The sequence below is a fragment of the Vulpes vulpes genome, chromosome 12, assembly GCF_048418805.1.
Source record: "Vulpes vulpes isolate BD-2025 chromosome 12, VulVul3, whole genome shotgun sequence".
NCBI lineage: Eukaryota > Metazoa > Chordata > Mammalia > Carnivora > Canidae > Vulpes > Vulpes vulpes.
Window position 1 is genome coordinate 72903131 of NC_132791.1, and position 17768 is coordinate 72920898.

At 38.5% G+C, this 17768-nt stretch overlaps 1 protein-coding gene across 3 annotated transcripts; it reads left to right on the forward strand.

Moving 5' to 3' along the window:
* The first annotated feature begins 250 nt into the window (after positions 1–250).
* Positions 251–17498, forward strand: LOC112911876 (interferon-gamma-inducible GTPase 10-like). Of its 3 annotated transcripts, none has more exons than XM_025988565.2 (3): positions 251–518; positions 9085–9215; positions 11514–17498. In XM_025988565.2, exon 3 carries the CDS (start codon positions 11534–11536, stop codon positions 12857–12859), a length of 1326 nt encoding a protein of 441 aa, XP_025844350.1. In that variant the 5' UTR covers positions 251–518; positions 9085–9215; positions 11514–11533; the 3' UTR covers positions 12860–17498. The 3 variants fall into 3 exon arrangements, with proteins under 3 accessions (XP_025844350.1, XP_025844351.1, XP_072587993.1); XM_025988566.2 differs by having other exon boundaries at positions 269–518; positions 9085–9210; XM_072731892.1 differs by lacking the exon at positions 9085–9215 and having other exon boundaries at positions 304–518.
* The last annotated feature ends 270 nt before the right edge of the window (positions 17499–17768 follow it).

A 17768-nucleotide genomic window follows, 5' to 3' on the forward strand; every position in this document is an offset into this window, starting at 1 on the left:
GCCTGGGGCCTGGTTAGAGTGTCCTCTTGGGGGTCGCTGAGAAGCCCCCTGCCTGGGATCCTGTGCCCTCCTCTCACTCATGTTGCTAAAACACACAAAATCACTGTCCATGGTGCCTTTCAGTTTCACTTCCTGGCAATGCCTGTGTTTCTCAGAAAAGGAGCCCTCAGAACTTTCCTTTCACTTTCTGTTCCTAGATATTCAGAGCTCTGCAATGTGATGACTGCTCCTTTATTGGCTAGATTCCTGTGAGGGTGGAGCAGAGGCCAGAGATTATTTAAGTCCTGCCAGCTCCTCACACAAAATTTAGACATTGCAAGTGACAGCTCTTTTATCTCTGCAGAGTGACCACACTAGCACACAGGACCTGTTCCAGTGCAAGGCCAGTCTGTGCAGAGGAGTGTTTCTGCCCTGGGCTGCAGGGAGCACTTCATCCAGGCTCTGCATTTCCTGCCCTGCCAGGGGACACATTCAGAGCTCAACTCTGACACCAGAAGTCTCTTTTCTTTCAGGAGCTGGTAAGCAAGAGGCTACTTTGGATTGTGTGCAGATCTAAAGATAGAATCATAGATCTATAGGTCTAAGGGTGGGAGAGACTGGATGCTCCATTTTGGGTGCTGTGGACTTGGTAGACTGAGGGCAGGATGTGTGGTGGATGAAGCAGTTAACTATTTGGGACATTTTCAGAGAGCAGCTTCAGAACACACTTTATTCATAAGAACTGCAGAAGGATCACGTGAATGTCAGGGCTCTCAGTGCATAGGGTCTTTTCTCTAAGAGCTTCTGGATCAGACACTTCCCATCTCTTGCCTAAATACCTTTCCCTGGGGAGATGATCCATATTAATCTGTTGAAAAACAAAATTCAAATCAATAAATTTTAATGAGCTAATCAGCTTTATTAAATGATTCATGAATTAGGCAGCATCTTATCTAGCAAATGGAAAGGAGATCCATGGGACCCCTGGGTGGCTCAGTGGTTGAGAGTCTGCCTTTGGCTCAGGGCATGATCCCAGTGTCCTGGGATCAAGTCCTACATCAGGCTTCCTGCGTGGAGCCTGCTTCTCCCTCTGCTTGTGTCCCTGCTTCTCTCTCTGTGTGTGTCTTTCATGAATAAATGAATAAATAAAATCTTAAAAAAAGAAAAAAGAAAGAAAAGAAAGGAGTTCCATTGAGCTGTAGGAAAGGAAATGTTTTTAAACTAAGAGAAGTAGAGAAAAAGGAAGAAGTCATTAACAATTCCTTTGCCACTGTGAGGGCATCAGCCTTGCAGCAGAGCTTCAAGCTAACTGGAAAACACACACAAAGAACATACTGATAACCAGTGCTAGGTGACACTAGGATAAAGATGAGCTGTGGGTATACAACTGTCTCAGAAGAGGAGGTGTGAAGCCTCTAGGGCAAAAGTAATTTTTCTGGGATAATGGGCCTGACAAGTCAGACATTGCTGGTAGACTGTTTCCACAATTTTATAGAAGTCCCCCCTCCAATGTCTAGCCATAGTTTGAATCATTTTAAATGCATATGATGGGTGAAGGAATGAAAAAACAGCAACAAAAAGGAGCTTGCTAGTGAGCCAAGGAAAACAAAGCAGCTGTTTTGGGCTTCCCGAAAAGCCCTGACTGTTCAACTTACAGCCGTTGTTTATCTTACTTTCTCTGGGTCAGAAGCAGAGTGTTGCCATGATAGCCTGACATCAGAATGGCAAAAATCTCTGAGGCAATGAGGGACATTTTTGCAGCAGCAGAATGGATTTTGTCCACATGTGCCTCAGTCTTTATAGATTCTTCTGGGGGCTGCCTTTGCATAAAAGTCAGCTGGGGCATTTTCCTGATATTCTGGGGTAGTTCTTTCAGTGTGAGCCTCAGTTTTGATGACAGTAATTGCAGAAGGTAGGAGAGTAATTGCAAGTGATAACATTATACGAGGACATATCAAATTTCCAGGAATTTTACATAATTTCTAGAACACTTATATACCTATACAAATACAACATAAAACACTGGATTTTTTTTTTTTTGTAGAACGATCACCACTTACTATCAAAAGTAGATTAAATGCTAAAAACAAAGAATATTTGTCCTTTTAATAAATAGGAAACCAAACGCTAATTTTGCACCTGCTTACCTTTGTTTTAAAATTTATTCATTCCAATGTCAGTCTTATGTATAAACTTCTTTTCCAAAAGTTTCTTTTACATAATCTTTTTAACAAAAAAAAAAAACAAAAACAAAAACAAAAAAAAGAAAAAAGAAAGAAAGAAAGAAAGGTGCATCTGGTCCAGATATCTTTAAAAAAAAACAAAAAACTTTTCTTTCATTCAGAGAAGTTTCCTTTTTTAATTTTTGTAGCTATAACAAAATATATTAGAATTCTCAACCCTTAGAAACTTTAATTTTTATTGAAAACAAAGTGGTAAGCATGAGTTAACTGTGTCTTACACCAGCATTTTTTAGATTGGCAAATTTAGAAATACACTTTGTAATTTCAACAAACGTGCTTTTTCTATAGTACAACTTTTCAATAAAGAACTCAAAAGAAGTGTACCAATGGATGTACATTTAACTTTAATTAAGACGTCAAAATTAGAGAAAACTAATTTTAGTAATCAATGTTTCATTATTTATCTTATTTGGAAATGATCTAAATATTTAGTGAATTTAACTTAAATCATTTCTTACTCTAACTCAGCAAAATGTTAAGGTTTTAGCTTAGATTTCAGAAAGATTTTGGAAACTATATAGAAGTTTATCCAATTTCTTTTTCTTAAGTAAGCTCCATGTCTAACATGAGGCTTAACCTCATGACTGCAAGATTAAGAGTTGCATGGCCTAAGAAGTGAACCATACAGGGGCCCCTACAAGTTGACCTAAATTTTTAAAAAATTAATTTACACATTTATTCAATATTTTTGTTCTTAACAATTATGTTTAGATTACTCATAAAATGACTACTCATAAGTCATGAGACATCAAAGTCAATTATTCTGCCAAGGTATTTTTATTTTTTATTAAGTTTTTAATTTTAATGCCAGTATAGTTGATATAGACTGTTATATTAGTTTCGGGTATACAATATGGTGATTCAACAGTTCTATACATTACTCAGTGCTCCTCATAGTAAGTGTACTTTTTAATCCCCAACACCTTTTTCATCCATCCTCCACCTACCTCCCACCTGGTTACCATCAGTTTGTTCTCCACAGTTAACAGTCTGTTTCTTGATTTGTCTGTCTATTTTTCCCCCTTTGCTCATTAGTTTTCTTTCTTAAATTCTACATATGAGTAAAATCATATGGTATTTGTCTATGTTTGACTGACATATTTCACTTAACATTAATACTCTCAAGCTCTATACATGTCATTGCAAAAGGCAAAATTCCATCTTCTTTTTTTAGAGATTTTATTTATTTATTTGAGAGCATGACCTGGGGGGAAGGGAAAAGGGAGAGGGAGAATCAGACTCCCTGCTAAGCAGGGATCCCAAGGTTGGGCTTGATCCCAGGACCTGCAGATCATGACCTGAGCCAAAGGCAGACACTTAACCAACTGAGGCACCCAGGTACCCCAAGATTTCATTCTTTTTATGGCTAAAAACCATTCTATTACATATATATCACATTTTCTTTATCCACTCATCTATCAATGGACACTCGGGCAGCTTCCATAATTTGGCTATTGAAATAATGCTGTAATAAACAGAGAGGTGCTTGTATCCCTTTGAATTAGTGTTTTTGTATTTTTTGGGTAAAGACCCAGTAGACCAATTACTGAATGGTAGGGTAGTTCTATTTTTAACTTTTTGAGGATCCTCCATACTTTTCTTCCACAATGGCTGCACCAGTTTGCATTCCCACCAAGTGTTTACCATGCTTCCTTTCCCTCCACATCCTTGCCAACAGTTCTTGTTTCCTGTGTTGTTCATTTTAGCCATTCTGACATGTGTGTGAGGTGGTATCTCATTGTACTTTTGATTAGCATTTCCCTGATGATGAATGATGTTGAGCACCTTTTCATGTGTGTGTTGGCTTTTTGGATGTCTTTTTTTGGTGAAATGTCTGTACATGTCTTCTGTCCATTTTTAAATTGAGTTATTTGTTTTTTTGGGTGTCGAGTTGTATTAATTCTGCATATATTTTGTATAGTAATTCCTTTTTTAAAAAAGGCTTTTCTCAAAAAAACATTTTATTTATTTTAGAGAGAAAGGATGGGGATGGGATAGAGAGGCAGAGTGAGAAGACAATCTCAAGCTGACTCTGCTGTGCAGGGAGCACAATGCAGAACTTTATCTCAAAACCCTGAGATCATGACCTGAACCAAAATCAGGAGTCAGCTGCTTAACCAACTGAGCCATCCAGGTGCCACTTGTATACTAATTCTTTAGCTGATATATCTTTTACAAATATATTCTCTCAATTCATTAGGTTGCTTTCTAGTTTTGTTGTTTCCTTTGCTGTGCAGAGGTTTTTTACTTTCATGTAATCCCAATAGTTATTTTTGTTTTTATTTTCCTTGTTTCAGGAGATCTATCTAGAAAATTGTTGCTATGGCCAATTTCATTTACTGCCTATGCTCTCTTCTAGGATTTTTACGGTTCTAGGTTTCCCATTTATGTCTTTAATCCATTCTGAATTTATTCCTGTGTATGGTATAGGAAAGTGGTTCAGTTTGATTTTTTCATATGTAGCTGTTCAGTTTCCCAACACCTTTTGTTGAAGAGACTATCTTTTTCCAATGGATATATTTTCCTGCTTTGGCAATGATTAATTGACCATATAATTGTGGATACATTCCTGGGATTTCTATTCGATTCCACTGAACCATATGTCTATTTTTATGCCAATAGCATTCTATATTTTTGTTTTTTATTTAAATTTCAGTTAGTTAATATGCAGTGTACTATTAGTTTCAGGGGTACAGTTTAGTGATTCAACACTTACATAAAATACCCGGTGCTCATCACAAGCATACTATTTTGATCAATACAACTTTGTAATATAACTTGATGTCAGGAAATGTGATGTCTCTAGTTTTGTTTTTATTTCTTAAGATTTCTTTGGCTGTGTGGGTCTTTTTTTTGTCTCTATACAGATTTTAAAATTGTTTGTTCTGGTTCTGTGAAAATTGCTGCTAGTATTTTGATAGTTTTTGCACTGAATCTGTAGCTCTCTTGGGTAGTATAGATGTTTTATAATATTCACTCTTCTCACCCATGAGCAAGGAAAGTCTTTCCATTTCTTTTCATTGCCTTATATTTCTTTTGTCAAAGTTTAATAGTTTTCAGAGTACAGGTCTTTCACCTCTTTGGTTAAGTTTATTCCTAGATATTTTACAGTTTCTGTTGCAATTGTAAATGCAATTGTTTTCTTAATTTCTCTTTCTGTGGCTTCTTTAGTTTATTTATTTATTTTTTAAAGATTTTATTTATTTATTCATGAGAGACACAGAGAGAGAGGCAGAGACAAGGCAGAGGGAGAAGCAGGCTCCCTGCAGGGAGCCCGACCTGGGCTCAAGCCCTGGGCTGAAAGCAGGCACTAAACCACTAAGCCACCTGGGCTGCCCCCTATGGGCATCTTTATTAGTGTGTAGGAATGCAATATTTCTGCATATTAATTTTGTATCCAGCAAATTTAATGAATCCATTTATCTGTTCTAATTTTTTTTGGTGGAGTCTTTAGGGTTTTCTATATGTAGCATCATATCATATGCAAATAGTGAATAAGTTTTACTTCTTCCTTACCAATTGGATGGCTTTTATGTCTTTATGTTGTCTGCTATTTCTAGGACTTCCAGTATTGTGTTGAGTGTGTGTTGAGAGGGGACATCCTTGTCTTTTTTCTGACCTTATGGGAAATGTCTCAGTTTTTCCCCATTGCGTATGATGTTCCCTGTGGGTATTTATTTATTTATTTATTTATTTTATTTTATTGGAGTTAAATTTGCCAACATATAGTATAACATCCAGTGCTCATCCCGTCAAGTGCCCCCCTCAGTGCCCATCACCCAGTCATCCCATCTTCCGTCCCACCTCCCCTTCCACTACCCCTTGTTCCTTTCCCAGAGTTAGGACTCTCCTCGTGTTTTGTCACCCTCTCTGATTTTTCCCACTCATGTTCTCTCCTTTCCCCTATGATCCCTTTCACTATTTTTTATATTCTCTGTATGAGTGAAACCATATGATGATTGTCCTCCAATTGACTTACTTCACCCAGCATAATACCCTCCAGTTCTATCCACTGTGGGTTTTTCATAACAGACTTTTATTTTCCCGTTAGTATGTTCCCATTAGTACTACTTAGGGTTTTTATTACAAAAATTCTACATTGTCAAATGGTCAAATGCTTTTTGAATCTATTGAAATAACACATGGTTTTTTATCTTCTCTCTTATTGATAGAATGTATCACATTGATTGTTCTGTGAATATTGAACCACTATGCCTCTCATGAATAAATCCCACTATATTGTTCTCCCAAGCTATTAAAATTTTTTTGTAACAGAGAAAGCATCAACTTATTTATTTGACTTTAAGTAAACAAAGGTAGAATAAAAATGTTATTTTTAATGCTTATAAACTCTAAAGACATTTTTATTTTTATTAAACCAACAGTCTTAAATTAGCTTTAATACTGAATATTTTTCCAAATCACGTGAATTTGAACATTTAATGTAATGTCCATTTTTCTGAGAGTTTTAGAACATTCAATCCTTACAAGTGCCTGCCTCAAACCAACCAAATAGATCCCTTTTACAATGAAACACTCCATATATATATGGACACACAACTGCAGAGTCCTTGTCATTAGTAATTTTTGTGGAAAAGATTTTAAGATTTTGTTTAACTTAATTAAGAATTCATCTTCAGGAGGCTGTGCTAGAGTTTGGGTGCATTTTAGCAGTTGGTATCTTAGAAAGGCCTCTTTCCCTTTTTTTCCCCCCTTAGTCTCAGGCAATTATGGGTGTGTTTCTATTTCAAAGACATGATAATGTGTATTACTTTAGGGGGGCAGAGAAAGAATGCAAGTTCCTCCAGGAAAGATTTGGTTTTCTAAGACCAATAACTCACAAGTCCTTTGAAATAAATGGAAAGTTTTCAAGTTGGCAAAAGAATAGGTGAACTTTGAATTGCCTCTAGAGCTGACTTGTATTTATGGTTTCTGTCAAGGCAATTCAGATAGAAGATAACTTAGAATAAGTATTCAAATAAAGGAGGATAGTGGAAAGCATTAACAATTATATCAGTTTTATGGTCTTTTGTATTGGGTACTTCATTTCTTTTTTTTATCAGCTTTTAGTAGTGACACTTTCAATGAAGCTATTTTGGAATTTTGAAGCTTTTGCTTTTAAGTGCACTTCTCAAGTTATCTTTTTTTAATGTATATTTTTTATTGGAGTTTGATTTGCCAACATATAGTAAAACACCCAGTGCTCATCCCCCCTTAGTGCCCGTCACCCAGTCATTCCATCCCCCTGCTTACCTCCCCTTCCACTACCCCTTGTTTGTTTCCCAGAGTTAGGAGTCTCTCATCTTATCTAATTGGAGTGTTCCTCAGAAAGACAGCTATAATTCTAGGTTGCAATTCCCCTGAGAGCTGGAAGCAGTTTAGTAGGACCCTTGCCATAAATGGTGTTTAGCCCACATTTCTATCCAGCCATATCTAGTTACAAATAGGGAGTGACTCACAATTTCCTCTGGCTTTACTTTATGGCTACCAATCTGAAAGTCTCCAACCCAATCTGTTAGGGACACAAACAAGATTATAGATTTTTATGGCTTTCGGAACCATAATTATTAGATATAAAATAAGCAATGTGCTAAAGTGTAGAAAAATTAACTCTGGATTTTAAAGATCCCCTTTATTTATTTTTATTTGCTTATTTATGTATTTATTTATTTATTAGTTTTCTTTAAATTAAAGCTTTACTTTATGTACACATTAACAGAAACCAACAGCACTGAGGTAGTAAAACTGTGGATATAAGCAAGAACCAAAGAACTAGAGGCTGGGACAAGGATTGAACCTGCAGGCCTCCAAGAATGGGGACTGCAGTATGACGCCACACACATAAAGAACTGTCCCGGCCACCAACAGTTCCCAACGTGGAATCTGAGTTCAGAACCAAGGGCTAAATTTAGAAGTTACTGCAGACTGTTCAATAGAGTGTCCTGTACACATCACCACCAGTGTCTATCATGGATGAAACCAGCAGGTTCCATTAATGAAGACTGCAGACAGGAAATGGGGAACAGCCTAAGGCAGCAAAGAGCAGTAAATATAGACTGTGGCCTGGAACTGAGGAAGGGATACCAATGTGGACTTGTAGAATGAGCCAAAGACTAAAGACTGGTGCTCTGTCAGAGCCTCTGTGTTGGTGACACTGACTCATTAACCCTGAGGTGGAAAGGCAATTTGATCAGGAGTTGTAATGCAAAAAAAAGAGCAGAACTCAAAGCAAGATGGACTAGCATAGCCCTTGGCAATGTTGAGAAAGACAGTGAACTAAAAAGGACTCATGGAGCCCTACACCTGTGTTTCTTGTTGTCCTCAAATACAGGTCAGAAGTTTACCTAGGATCTAGACACTGACACCAAATCTGTAAAAAAATAAAATTCAACCGAGTATATTCTAGAGGCTTAATGGTTTTATTAAATGGTTTATGAATCAGGCAGCTTCCCACCTATCAAATAGAAAGGAACTCCATCAAACTCCAGAAAAGGAAAAGTTTTGAAGTATAGAGAGAAAGCAGAAAAGAACCCATTGTTTTAGCCAATGTTGTCCTCCTAAGGGGAAAGAAGGGAATTTGTCAACATAGTTTTAGTGCTGACCAGGCAACAGCCATGTTGACTGCTGAAAGATCACATCCTTGGAGGTTGAGACTACAGTTAGGTACTAAGTCTTAGTTTACTGACTTGGGGCTTTAACTTAAGTGGCTCCATGATGGCCCTTTTTAGCACATCTCTCCATAGAACTGAAAGTTTTGTGTGTTGGGTCTTTGAGAGGATGAGATGAGAATTGTATGTATATATATGCACATCTAAGGATCACTGACATGGATTTCTCACATTCCCTCCCATTTCTATCCCAGCTGCAGAGGACACACTGCAAGAGGAATACAAGCTCCCAGGGATCACATTAAAAGTACTCTGCCACTGCTTCCCCTGCATTGCTGTTTCATTAGAAAATAATAACAGAACTTCACAGGGAACATCAGGTGAGGTATGGAAACTTAACAATAGGGCATGGCTTTTGTGTGGTTGAAATTTGCTCATCACACAGAATTTTGTTTTCCACATCTATTTGCCCTCTCAGTCCTGTCATTTGGTTCCCTCTGCTGTATTTATTCTGTTCCTCAGGACCTGTCTCAGAGATTTCATCGCTTTGCTGTGTATTTTTCCCCACATCTTCTGAGAATGCACAGACATGGAACCATATCTGATAGGGCTGAAGTCTCACCTTGTTGGCTCCTTCTTAAGGCCCTGATTGTGTATGCCTCTTTCACACTGAGGCTTGCTCATTCTGCTTTGAGTGGTACCTGCTCTCCAAAGGGGTGATATTGTTTGCCCTTCACACAGCCAAATGTTGGCCCTGCACATGCCACATCCTCAAGATTTCCACTCTACTGCATGTGAAGAATATTCCTGCTGAGCAGTCAGAAGTGCTTTTTTAAAAGTTGCTTCATAGCAATCTTGAAATGTAGATTCCCACCATTCTCTCTTCTAAGGATAATGTTTGCACTCCCCATTCATATGTATACCAGTCCAGACCTTGTACACTTGCTCTGAATATTTCTTCCCAAATTTGTTTTTGCCATCCTCTCCTGAATTGTAGCCTATGGAATAAAGGGGAAAGGAGGAAAAATAAGTGGGAAATATCAGAAAGGGAGACAGAACATGAAAGACTCCTGACTCTGGGAAACGAATTAGGGGTGGTGGAAGGGGAAGTGGGCGGGGGGTGGGGGTGACTGGGTGGCGGGCACTGAGGTGGGCACTTGACGGGATGAGCACTGGGTGTTATTCTGTATGTTGACAAATTGAACACCAATAAAAAATAAATTTATTAAAAAAAATTGTAGCCTATGGCTACCAGGAAGCTCCTGGAGGATGTGCCTGACCCCTCACTTTTAGTCTAAGGACACTTCTCTAGCCTATATGCTGCCTAGACATCAGTGCTAACTTGAGGTAACTTGTTTCTTGGTTTAAAAACTCTGCACCCAGGGATCCCTGGGTGGTGCAGCGGTTTGGCGCCTGCCTTTGGCCCAGGGCGCGATCCTGGAGACCTGGGATCGAATCCCACGTCGGGCTCCCGGTGCATGGAGCCTGCTTCTCCCTCTGCCTGTGTCTCTGCCTCTCTCTCTCTCTCTCTCACTCTCTCTATCTCTCTCTCTGACTATCATAAATAAATAAAAATTAAAAAAAAAAAAAAACTCTGCACCCAATCTCTGCAGGGGATAGTATACAAATACTTCACATTACATTTAGTCCTGAGTATATGATTTCTTCTGGTGCCCCATCTCAAGGTACAAGTCTCCAGTGATCAGATAGGTCCAGGATTCCAGAACCAGCTCAGTCTGACTGATAGCAAGAAAAATGACAGAGGGACTTCCTTATCGTGGCTGGCTTCTTACAACATCCCATTCAGCTACTGCTTCAGTCTTTGCTCATAAGACATTTTCCACCAGTGGCACTTTATATACCAGTCAGTCCTCTAGGTGGTTTATCTCTCCTACTGGTTTCTGTCCCCTATTATATGCAGGCTTGAAGTAGGTGATAGGTGATCTCAGACAGTTGGAGTGGTTCATAAAAAGTCCTAGGTGGGTAGTCCAACATGCTTTTTTAGAATATGGAAGTCCATTTCACCTACTGTTACTACTCCAGGAAAAATAGAAAGAGTCCTTTCAACAGCTTGTTTCATGAGCCAGCACACTTTCTAGGTAAAAGAAAACACATTTGCAATCATTAAACGTTTCTATCTTTTCATAAAGATACACAGTATCTTTCTGAGAAGGAAAGAAGCCACTCGTCTTTATTTAGCTACCTCATATAAGACCCAAAGTCTATGACATGAGGTTGGAAGTTATCAGAAGGGGATTTTCTGGAGGGTCTCACACCACAGGTGGGAAGGGATATGGTGGTGAATATCAGTGCTGTCTTTTAGATTTTCTACCATAAAGAAGTATTATTTTCATAATATTACAAATAAAAAAAAACTAAAACAAGATAAAGAAAGGATAATATGGGCAGGAAAGTTTCAGTAGAAGAATCAGGCTCTGAAATTTGTCTGGAAGAATGAAAAGCATCTTAAACAAGAAGGGCTTTCCAACATAAGGGAAGTGCCTGAACAAGGGCAAACTTTGCATCCAGGTCAGAAGTCCACACAATGCCTGGACAGAAAGAGAAGGGCTCCTGGATACAATGTTGTGGCCAGGACTGATGTTATATCTGTCCCTAATGGCACAGTCAAGCCACCACTTATTGTACTAACTCTTTTTCCTTCCCTCTTCTCTCTTCCCCATAGTGCCTTTTACTATTCCAGCCATGGGTCAGTCCCCTCCTTCCACACCCTCGAATAGAAATGGTGGTGATTTGGCCTCCAGCTTTGACAAGTTTTTTAAGGAATTCAAGCTGGAGACCAAAATTGTCTCTCAGGAGACCATCAGCACAATTCAATCACATCTGGAGAAAGGGGATCTTCAGAGTGCATTTTCTGCAATCAATGATGCATTGAGAGATATTGACAATGCCCCACTGAACATTGCTGTGACTGGGGAATCTGGGACAGGAAAGTCCAGCTTCATCAATGCCCTGCGGGGCGTGGGGCATGACGAAGAAGGGGCTGCCCCCACTGGGCCAGTGGAGACAACTTTTCTCAGAAAGGCCTATAAACACCCAAAGTTTCCCAGTGTGACATTTTGGGATCTGCCTGGCATAGGGACCACTAGCTTTCAGCCTCAGGACTATCTGGAGAAAATGGTATTTAGGGAGTATGACTTCTTTATTATCATCTGTGCTACACGCTTCAAAATCAATGACGTGCAACTGGCTACAGCAATTAAAAAAATGAAGAAGAATTTCTACTTTGTCCGATCTAAAGTGGATAGTGATTTATATAATCTAAAAAGAATTAAACCCAGAGAATTCAATAAGGATGAAATCCTGCAAAAGATCCGCAATGACTGTGTGAAACATCTGATGGAGGCCAATATGAGTGATGCTCAGGTCTTCTTAGTCTCCAGCTTTGAGTTATCTGACTATGATTTCCAAAGCCTGGAGACCACCCTTCTGAGGGACCTCCCTTCCCACAAGCGCCACATCTTCATGCAATACCTGCCGATTGTTACTGAGGCCACCATTGACCGGAAGAGGGATTGCCTGAGACAAAAGGTCTGGCTGGAGGCCATTAAAGCTGGAGCATCAGCCTCCATCCCTTTGGTGGGCTACATCAGTGATAACGATGTGGAAACTTTAAAGGATACTTTAACTCTCTACAGGTCTTACTTTGGATTGGATGATATATCCCTGAAAACCATAGCCAAGGACTTGAATGTGTCCGTGGAGAAACTCAAGGCAAACCTTATGTTTCCCCATTTGCTATCAGTTGAAAAGTACGATGAATCATTAGGGGAAAAACTGTTGAAATATGTGGAAAAATTCTGCTCTGTTAGTGGAGGACCCATTGCTGCTGGTATTTACTTTAGGAAGATTTACTATTTGAAAAATTATTTCCTTGACACTGTGGTGAGTGATGCAAAAGTTCTCCTTAAAAAGGAAGAGATTTTTAAGGACCCTGTGGACTCTGAGCAAACCTATCTACATACGAATGTTGGAAATGAAAATGGGAAAAGTGACACATCCAGCTCCTGAATTTATTCTCAGTGCTGGCATGGCAGTGGTCCCTGGAAAAATGACTTAGGGCTTCCTTCAAACATCTTGACCCACTGCCCTCAAGGTGTATCACAGACATTTCCATAATTCACTCTTGAATAAACCTTGAACTTAGTGACTATTATTTGACAGTGAGAATAATGGGCTCTAAAGAATCCTTCCTTCATATGATCCTTCCTGGGAAAATGAAAGAGAGGAATCTGGAATTTTCTGCTACTGGAGAGAATAACTCTTTGTGTGATGGTTGCTTCATAACCCAGCACTGGTATTTCCATAGACATAGTAGTAAAAAATGGCTATGCACATAGTGGGTTCTGAAAATTGGACATCCACATGCAGAAGAATGAAACTGGACCACTCTCTTGCACCATACACAAAGATAAACTCAAAATGGATGAGAGATCTAAATGTGAGACAAGATTCCATCAAAATCCTAGAGGAGAACACAGGCAACACCCTTTATGAACTTGGCCACAGTAACTTCTTGCAAGATACATCCACAAAGGCAAAGGAAACAAAAGCAAGAATGAACTATTGGGACTTCATCAGGATAAGAAGCTTTTTCACAGCAAAGGATACAGTCAACAAAACTAAAAGACAACCTACAGAATGGGAGAAGATATTTGCAAATGACATATCAGATAAAGGGCTAGTTTCCAAAATCTATAAAGAACTTATTAAACTCAACACCAAAGAAACAAACAATCCAATCATGAAATGGGCAAAAGACATGAAGAGAAATCTCACAGAGGAAGACATGGACATGGCCAACAAGCACATGAGAAAATGCTCTGAAAAATGGATTTTTATATAAATGGATACATAATACATCTTTGGTGTTCTGACACTCTGTAATGAATCCATACATTCTTTTTCTTAAAGTTTTTATTTAAATTCCAGTTAGGGAACAGACAGTGTAATATTAATTTCAAGTGTATAATATAGTGGTTCAACACCTCCATGTAATACCCAGTGATCATCACAAGTGCACTCCTTAATTTCTATCTCCTATTTAACCCTTCTTTTCAGTCACTTCCCTCCTGGTAACCATTAGTTTCTTCTCTATAGTTAAGTGTCTCTTTCTTGATTTGCCTTTCTCTGTCTCTCTTTGCTCATTGTTTTGTTTCTTAAATTCCACACACGAATGAAATAATATATTTGTCTTTACTGACTGACATTTCATTTAACATAATCTTCACCCATGTCATTATAAATGGCAAGATTTCATTCTTCTTTATGGCTGAGTAATATTTCATTATATCTATATCCATATCTTTATCTATATCTATATCTATATATCATATCTTAATCCATTGATCAGTCAGTGGACACATGGGCTGTTTCCATTGTTTGGCTATTGTAGATAATGCTGCTATAAACATTGGGGTCATATGTCTTTTAATTAGTATTTTTATAATTTTGCGGTATATACCTAGTAGAACAATTACTGGATCATTGGGTGCTTCTATTTTTAACTTTTTGAGGAACCTCTATACTGTTTTTCAGAGTGGCTACACCAGTTTGCATTTCTACAAATGGTTCAAGGGGATTCCCCTTATCAGAAAGGGAGACAGAACATAAAGACTCCTAACTCTGGGAAACGAACTAGGGGTGGAGGAAGGGGAGGAGGGCGGGGGGTGGGGGTGAATGGGTGACAGGCACTGAGGGGAACACTTGACGGGATGAGCACTGGGTGTTATTCTGTATGTTGGTAAATTGAACACCAATAAAAAATTAATTTATTAAAAAAAAGGGGATTCCCCTTTTTCCACATCCTCACCAACACCTGCCATTTTATTGTGTTATTGATTTTAACCATTCTGATGGGTACAGGTTGATATATCATTGCAGATCTGATTTGTATTTCCTTGATACTGTGTGATGTTGAGCATCTTTTCATGGATCTGTTAGCTATCTGGATATATTCTTTGGAAAAATGCCTACTCATGTCTTCTGCCCATGATTAATAAGATTATTTGCTATTTGGATGTTGAGTTTTATATTCTTTATACATTTTGTATACTAGCCCTTTATCAGATACGTCATTTGCAAATATATTGTCCCAGTTCAGAGGTTGCATTTTAGTTTTGTTGATTGTTTCCGTCACTTTGCAGAAGCTTTTTGTTTTGATGAAGTCCCAATAGTTTATTTTTGCTCCCTTGCCTCAGGAGACTCTTCTAGAAAGAAGTTGCCAAAGCCAATATCAGAGAAGTTACTACCTGTGTCCTCTTCTAGGATTTTTATGGTGTCAGGTCTCACATTTGTTAATCCATTTTCCATTTATTTTTGTGTATGGTGTAAAGAAATGGTGCAGCTTCAGGAAGTGTCTCTGGTGTGTGCTTCATGTTGTGTTTTGGCTGCTTTGTCCTTCAGGCCAATTATCTGTAGAGGCTCTCCCTGCCTGCAGTAGGCAATGTTTGGTCCTTATCCTGAATGTCGTGAGTTTTAACTAGGCATATTCTGGTCTTCTTGGGAAATGAGACCTAGCACCACCTCCATGAGAACTGATGCCCTGCAGAACTCTGGTCAGTGGGAGACCTCAGGTAGGCAGGGGTTTGTGCTGGTCTTCTGGTGGAGGAGCCTATCACACTGGGACTGATGGAAGCCTGACTAATAAGGGCACTTCCATTGGAGCTCAGGAGTGTGGGGCTTGGTATATGCAAGTTAAGCAGCCAGTGCTGGCACTGTGCTGTTTCCTGTTGGTGGCTCTACATTTATGCTGAGGGGTGAGAGAGAGAATTGATAATGGCCACTTCCTTTGTTCCCAGGGAAGTGTCTCCATGATGTAGATTCTCAGGGAGTGGTCTGACCAGATTGAATCATTTCCCCACTGTGTACCCCAGGTGCTATTTAGATCACTGTTAACAGGCTGTCTGTCCTGGAGTTGTTTCCCCGTGTTCTCTCCAGGAACAGTGCAGTGCCTTCTGGGCTCTAACCTAGTGAAGCCCACTGACTTTTAAGACTCCGGGCTTTAAGCCCCACTGATTTCAGGAACTCATGACATTCAGATACTCTTATTTCCCAAGCCAGTCGCTTTGGGGAAATATTCTCCTTGTACCTTATCCTGGGTGCGCCACTCTCTTGTCCTTCTCTATAACCATGTCTCCTACCCCTCCTAAGCACCTGCAATCCCTTTCTCCCCTAAACCACAGTTATGCACTTCCTATCTTCTTTGATGTAACCTCTTCTCTCCTTTAGTCATGGGGTTTAGTTCTGCAGTCTTTGTGGTCTATTTCTGGGGTATTTAGGATGATTTGATTACTATCTAGTTGCATTCACAGGACAAAGTGAGCCTAGGGTCCTCCTACTCTGCCACCATTTTCCTCTCCAAAACATTTGCTTTCATTCATGAATGTATAAATTCTGATTGTTAATAGATCATCAGTTATGTTGACATATCTTCCTTATCCTTTCTAGGGTTATCATTGTATTTAATAAACATAAAAGATAGTGAGATGAACATGTGTCACAGAAAATGAAAGAGAAACATAAGCTAAGGAAAATATCTATCTGGGATACTTGTGAGAGAGAATTATATAAGATAGGAACATAGTCAAAGGATTTGCATATTGTGTGTCCAGACACTCCTTGCTTGCCATCAGTATATTTTGTGCCTAAACTTGAGAAGTTAAGGAATAAGGAACAAGAGGATTGTGACAACAACATGGAAATTTAAAAAAATTTTTCAAAAGGTCCTTAAACATATCCAATCCCTTGCCTAATAAGGGAAATGCAAATTAGAAATGGTATCTACACTAAGATATCGCTTATGCCCTGTGAGATTGGAGGAAACTGCAAAGTTGGTGAAACTGTAGAAAAATAGTTTTTGTCGTACAATGCTGGTAGTTGCACAAATGACATAATCTATAATGGTGAATTACACCATCTCTAGGGAAATTACAAACACATTTACACTTTGCCCAGTGATCATACTTTGAAGAATCTGGGCCATAAAAACTGAGAGTAGATTGGTGGTTGGCAGGGCTGTGGGGAAAATGTGTAATGCTATTGAAAGAGTATTAGCTTTCAGTTATAAGATGAATGTAACTATAGTTAACATACTGTGATTTATACTTGAAATTTGCTAAAAGTATAGATACTAATCATTCTCACCACACACACACATAAAATATAAATATGTAGATGGTGGTTGTATTGATTAACTTGACTGTGGTAATCATTTCACCAAATATATAAATATATCACATCATCACATTGTGCACTTGAAATACATATGATTTTTTCTATAATTTTTATCTAAATAAAGCTGAGGGGAGAATTAAAAAAACTGGAAAAATTACAAAGAAATATACATTTAAAGTTATTCATTGCAGCACTATTTGAAATGGTAAAGCACAAAGTTGAAATGTTCTTTAATAGGAAATGCTGTAGCCACAAAATAGATCACTTGACAACTATACAAAAGAGTGAGTAATACCATGTATATTGCTATGCTCTCATATCCAGGATATATTGTTTATTGTTCAATGTAAAAAGATGGAGAATTATATGTATAGTATGTTAGTGATGATCTAAGACAGTTCAAAATATAAATATATATTTGCACGTATTCCTCAATTAAACATGAGAAAACTTTAGAATAAAAGTCAATTATCTATAGGGGAAGTGATGGTAATGGGTGGAGAGGCAGTGTAAGAACTAGATTTCGTTTAATGCAACTTATTTTACATTGGAACTATGCAAATGTTTTACATAGATATATAACTGTATAATTAGACAAACATCCAACATAGAAACACAAATCAAATCAAAACAAATGAATCTAAGCTAATGGGTGGTCTAACAAAGCAGAAGATTTTTAAAAATATGATTGATGATAATCTTAAAAATTCCTGTATAGGGATCCCTGGGTGGCGCAGCGGTTTGG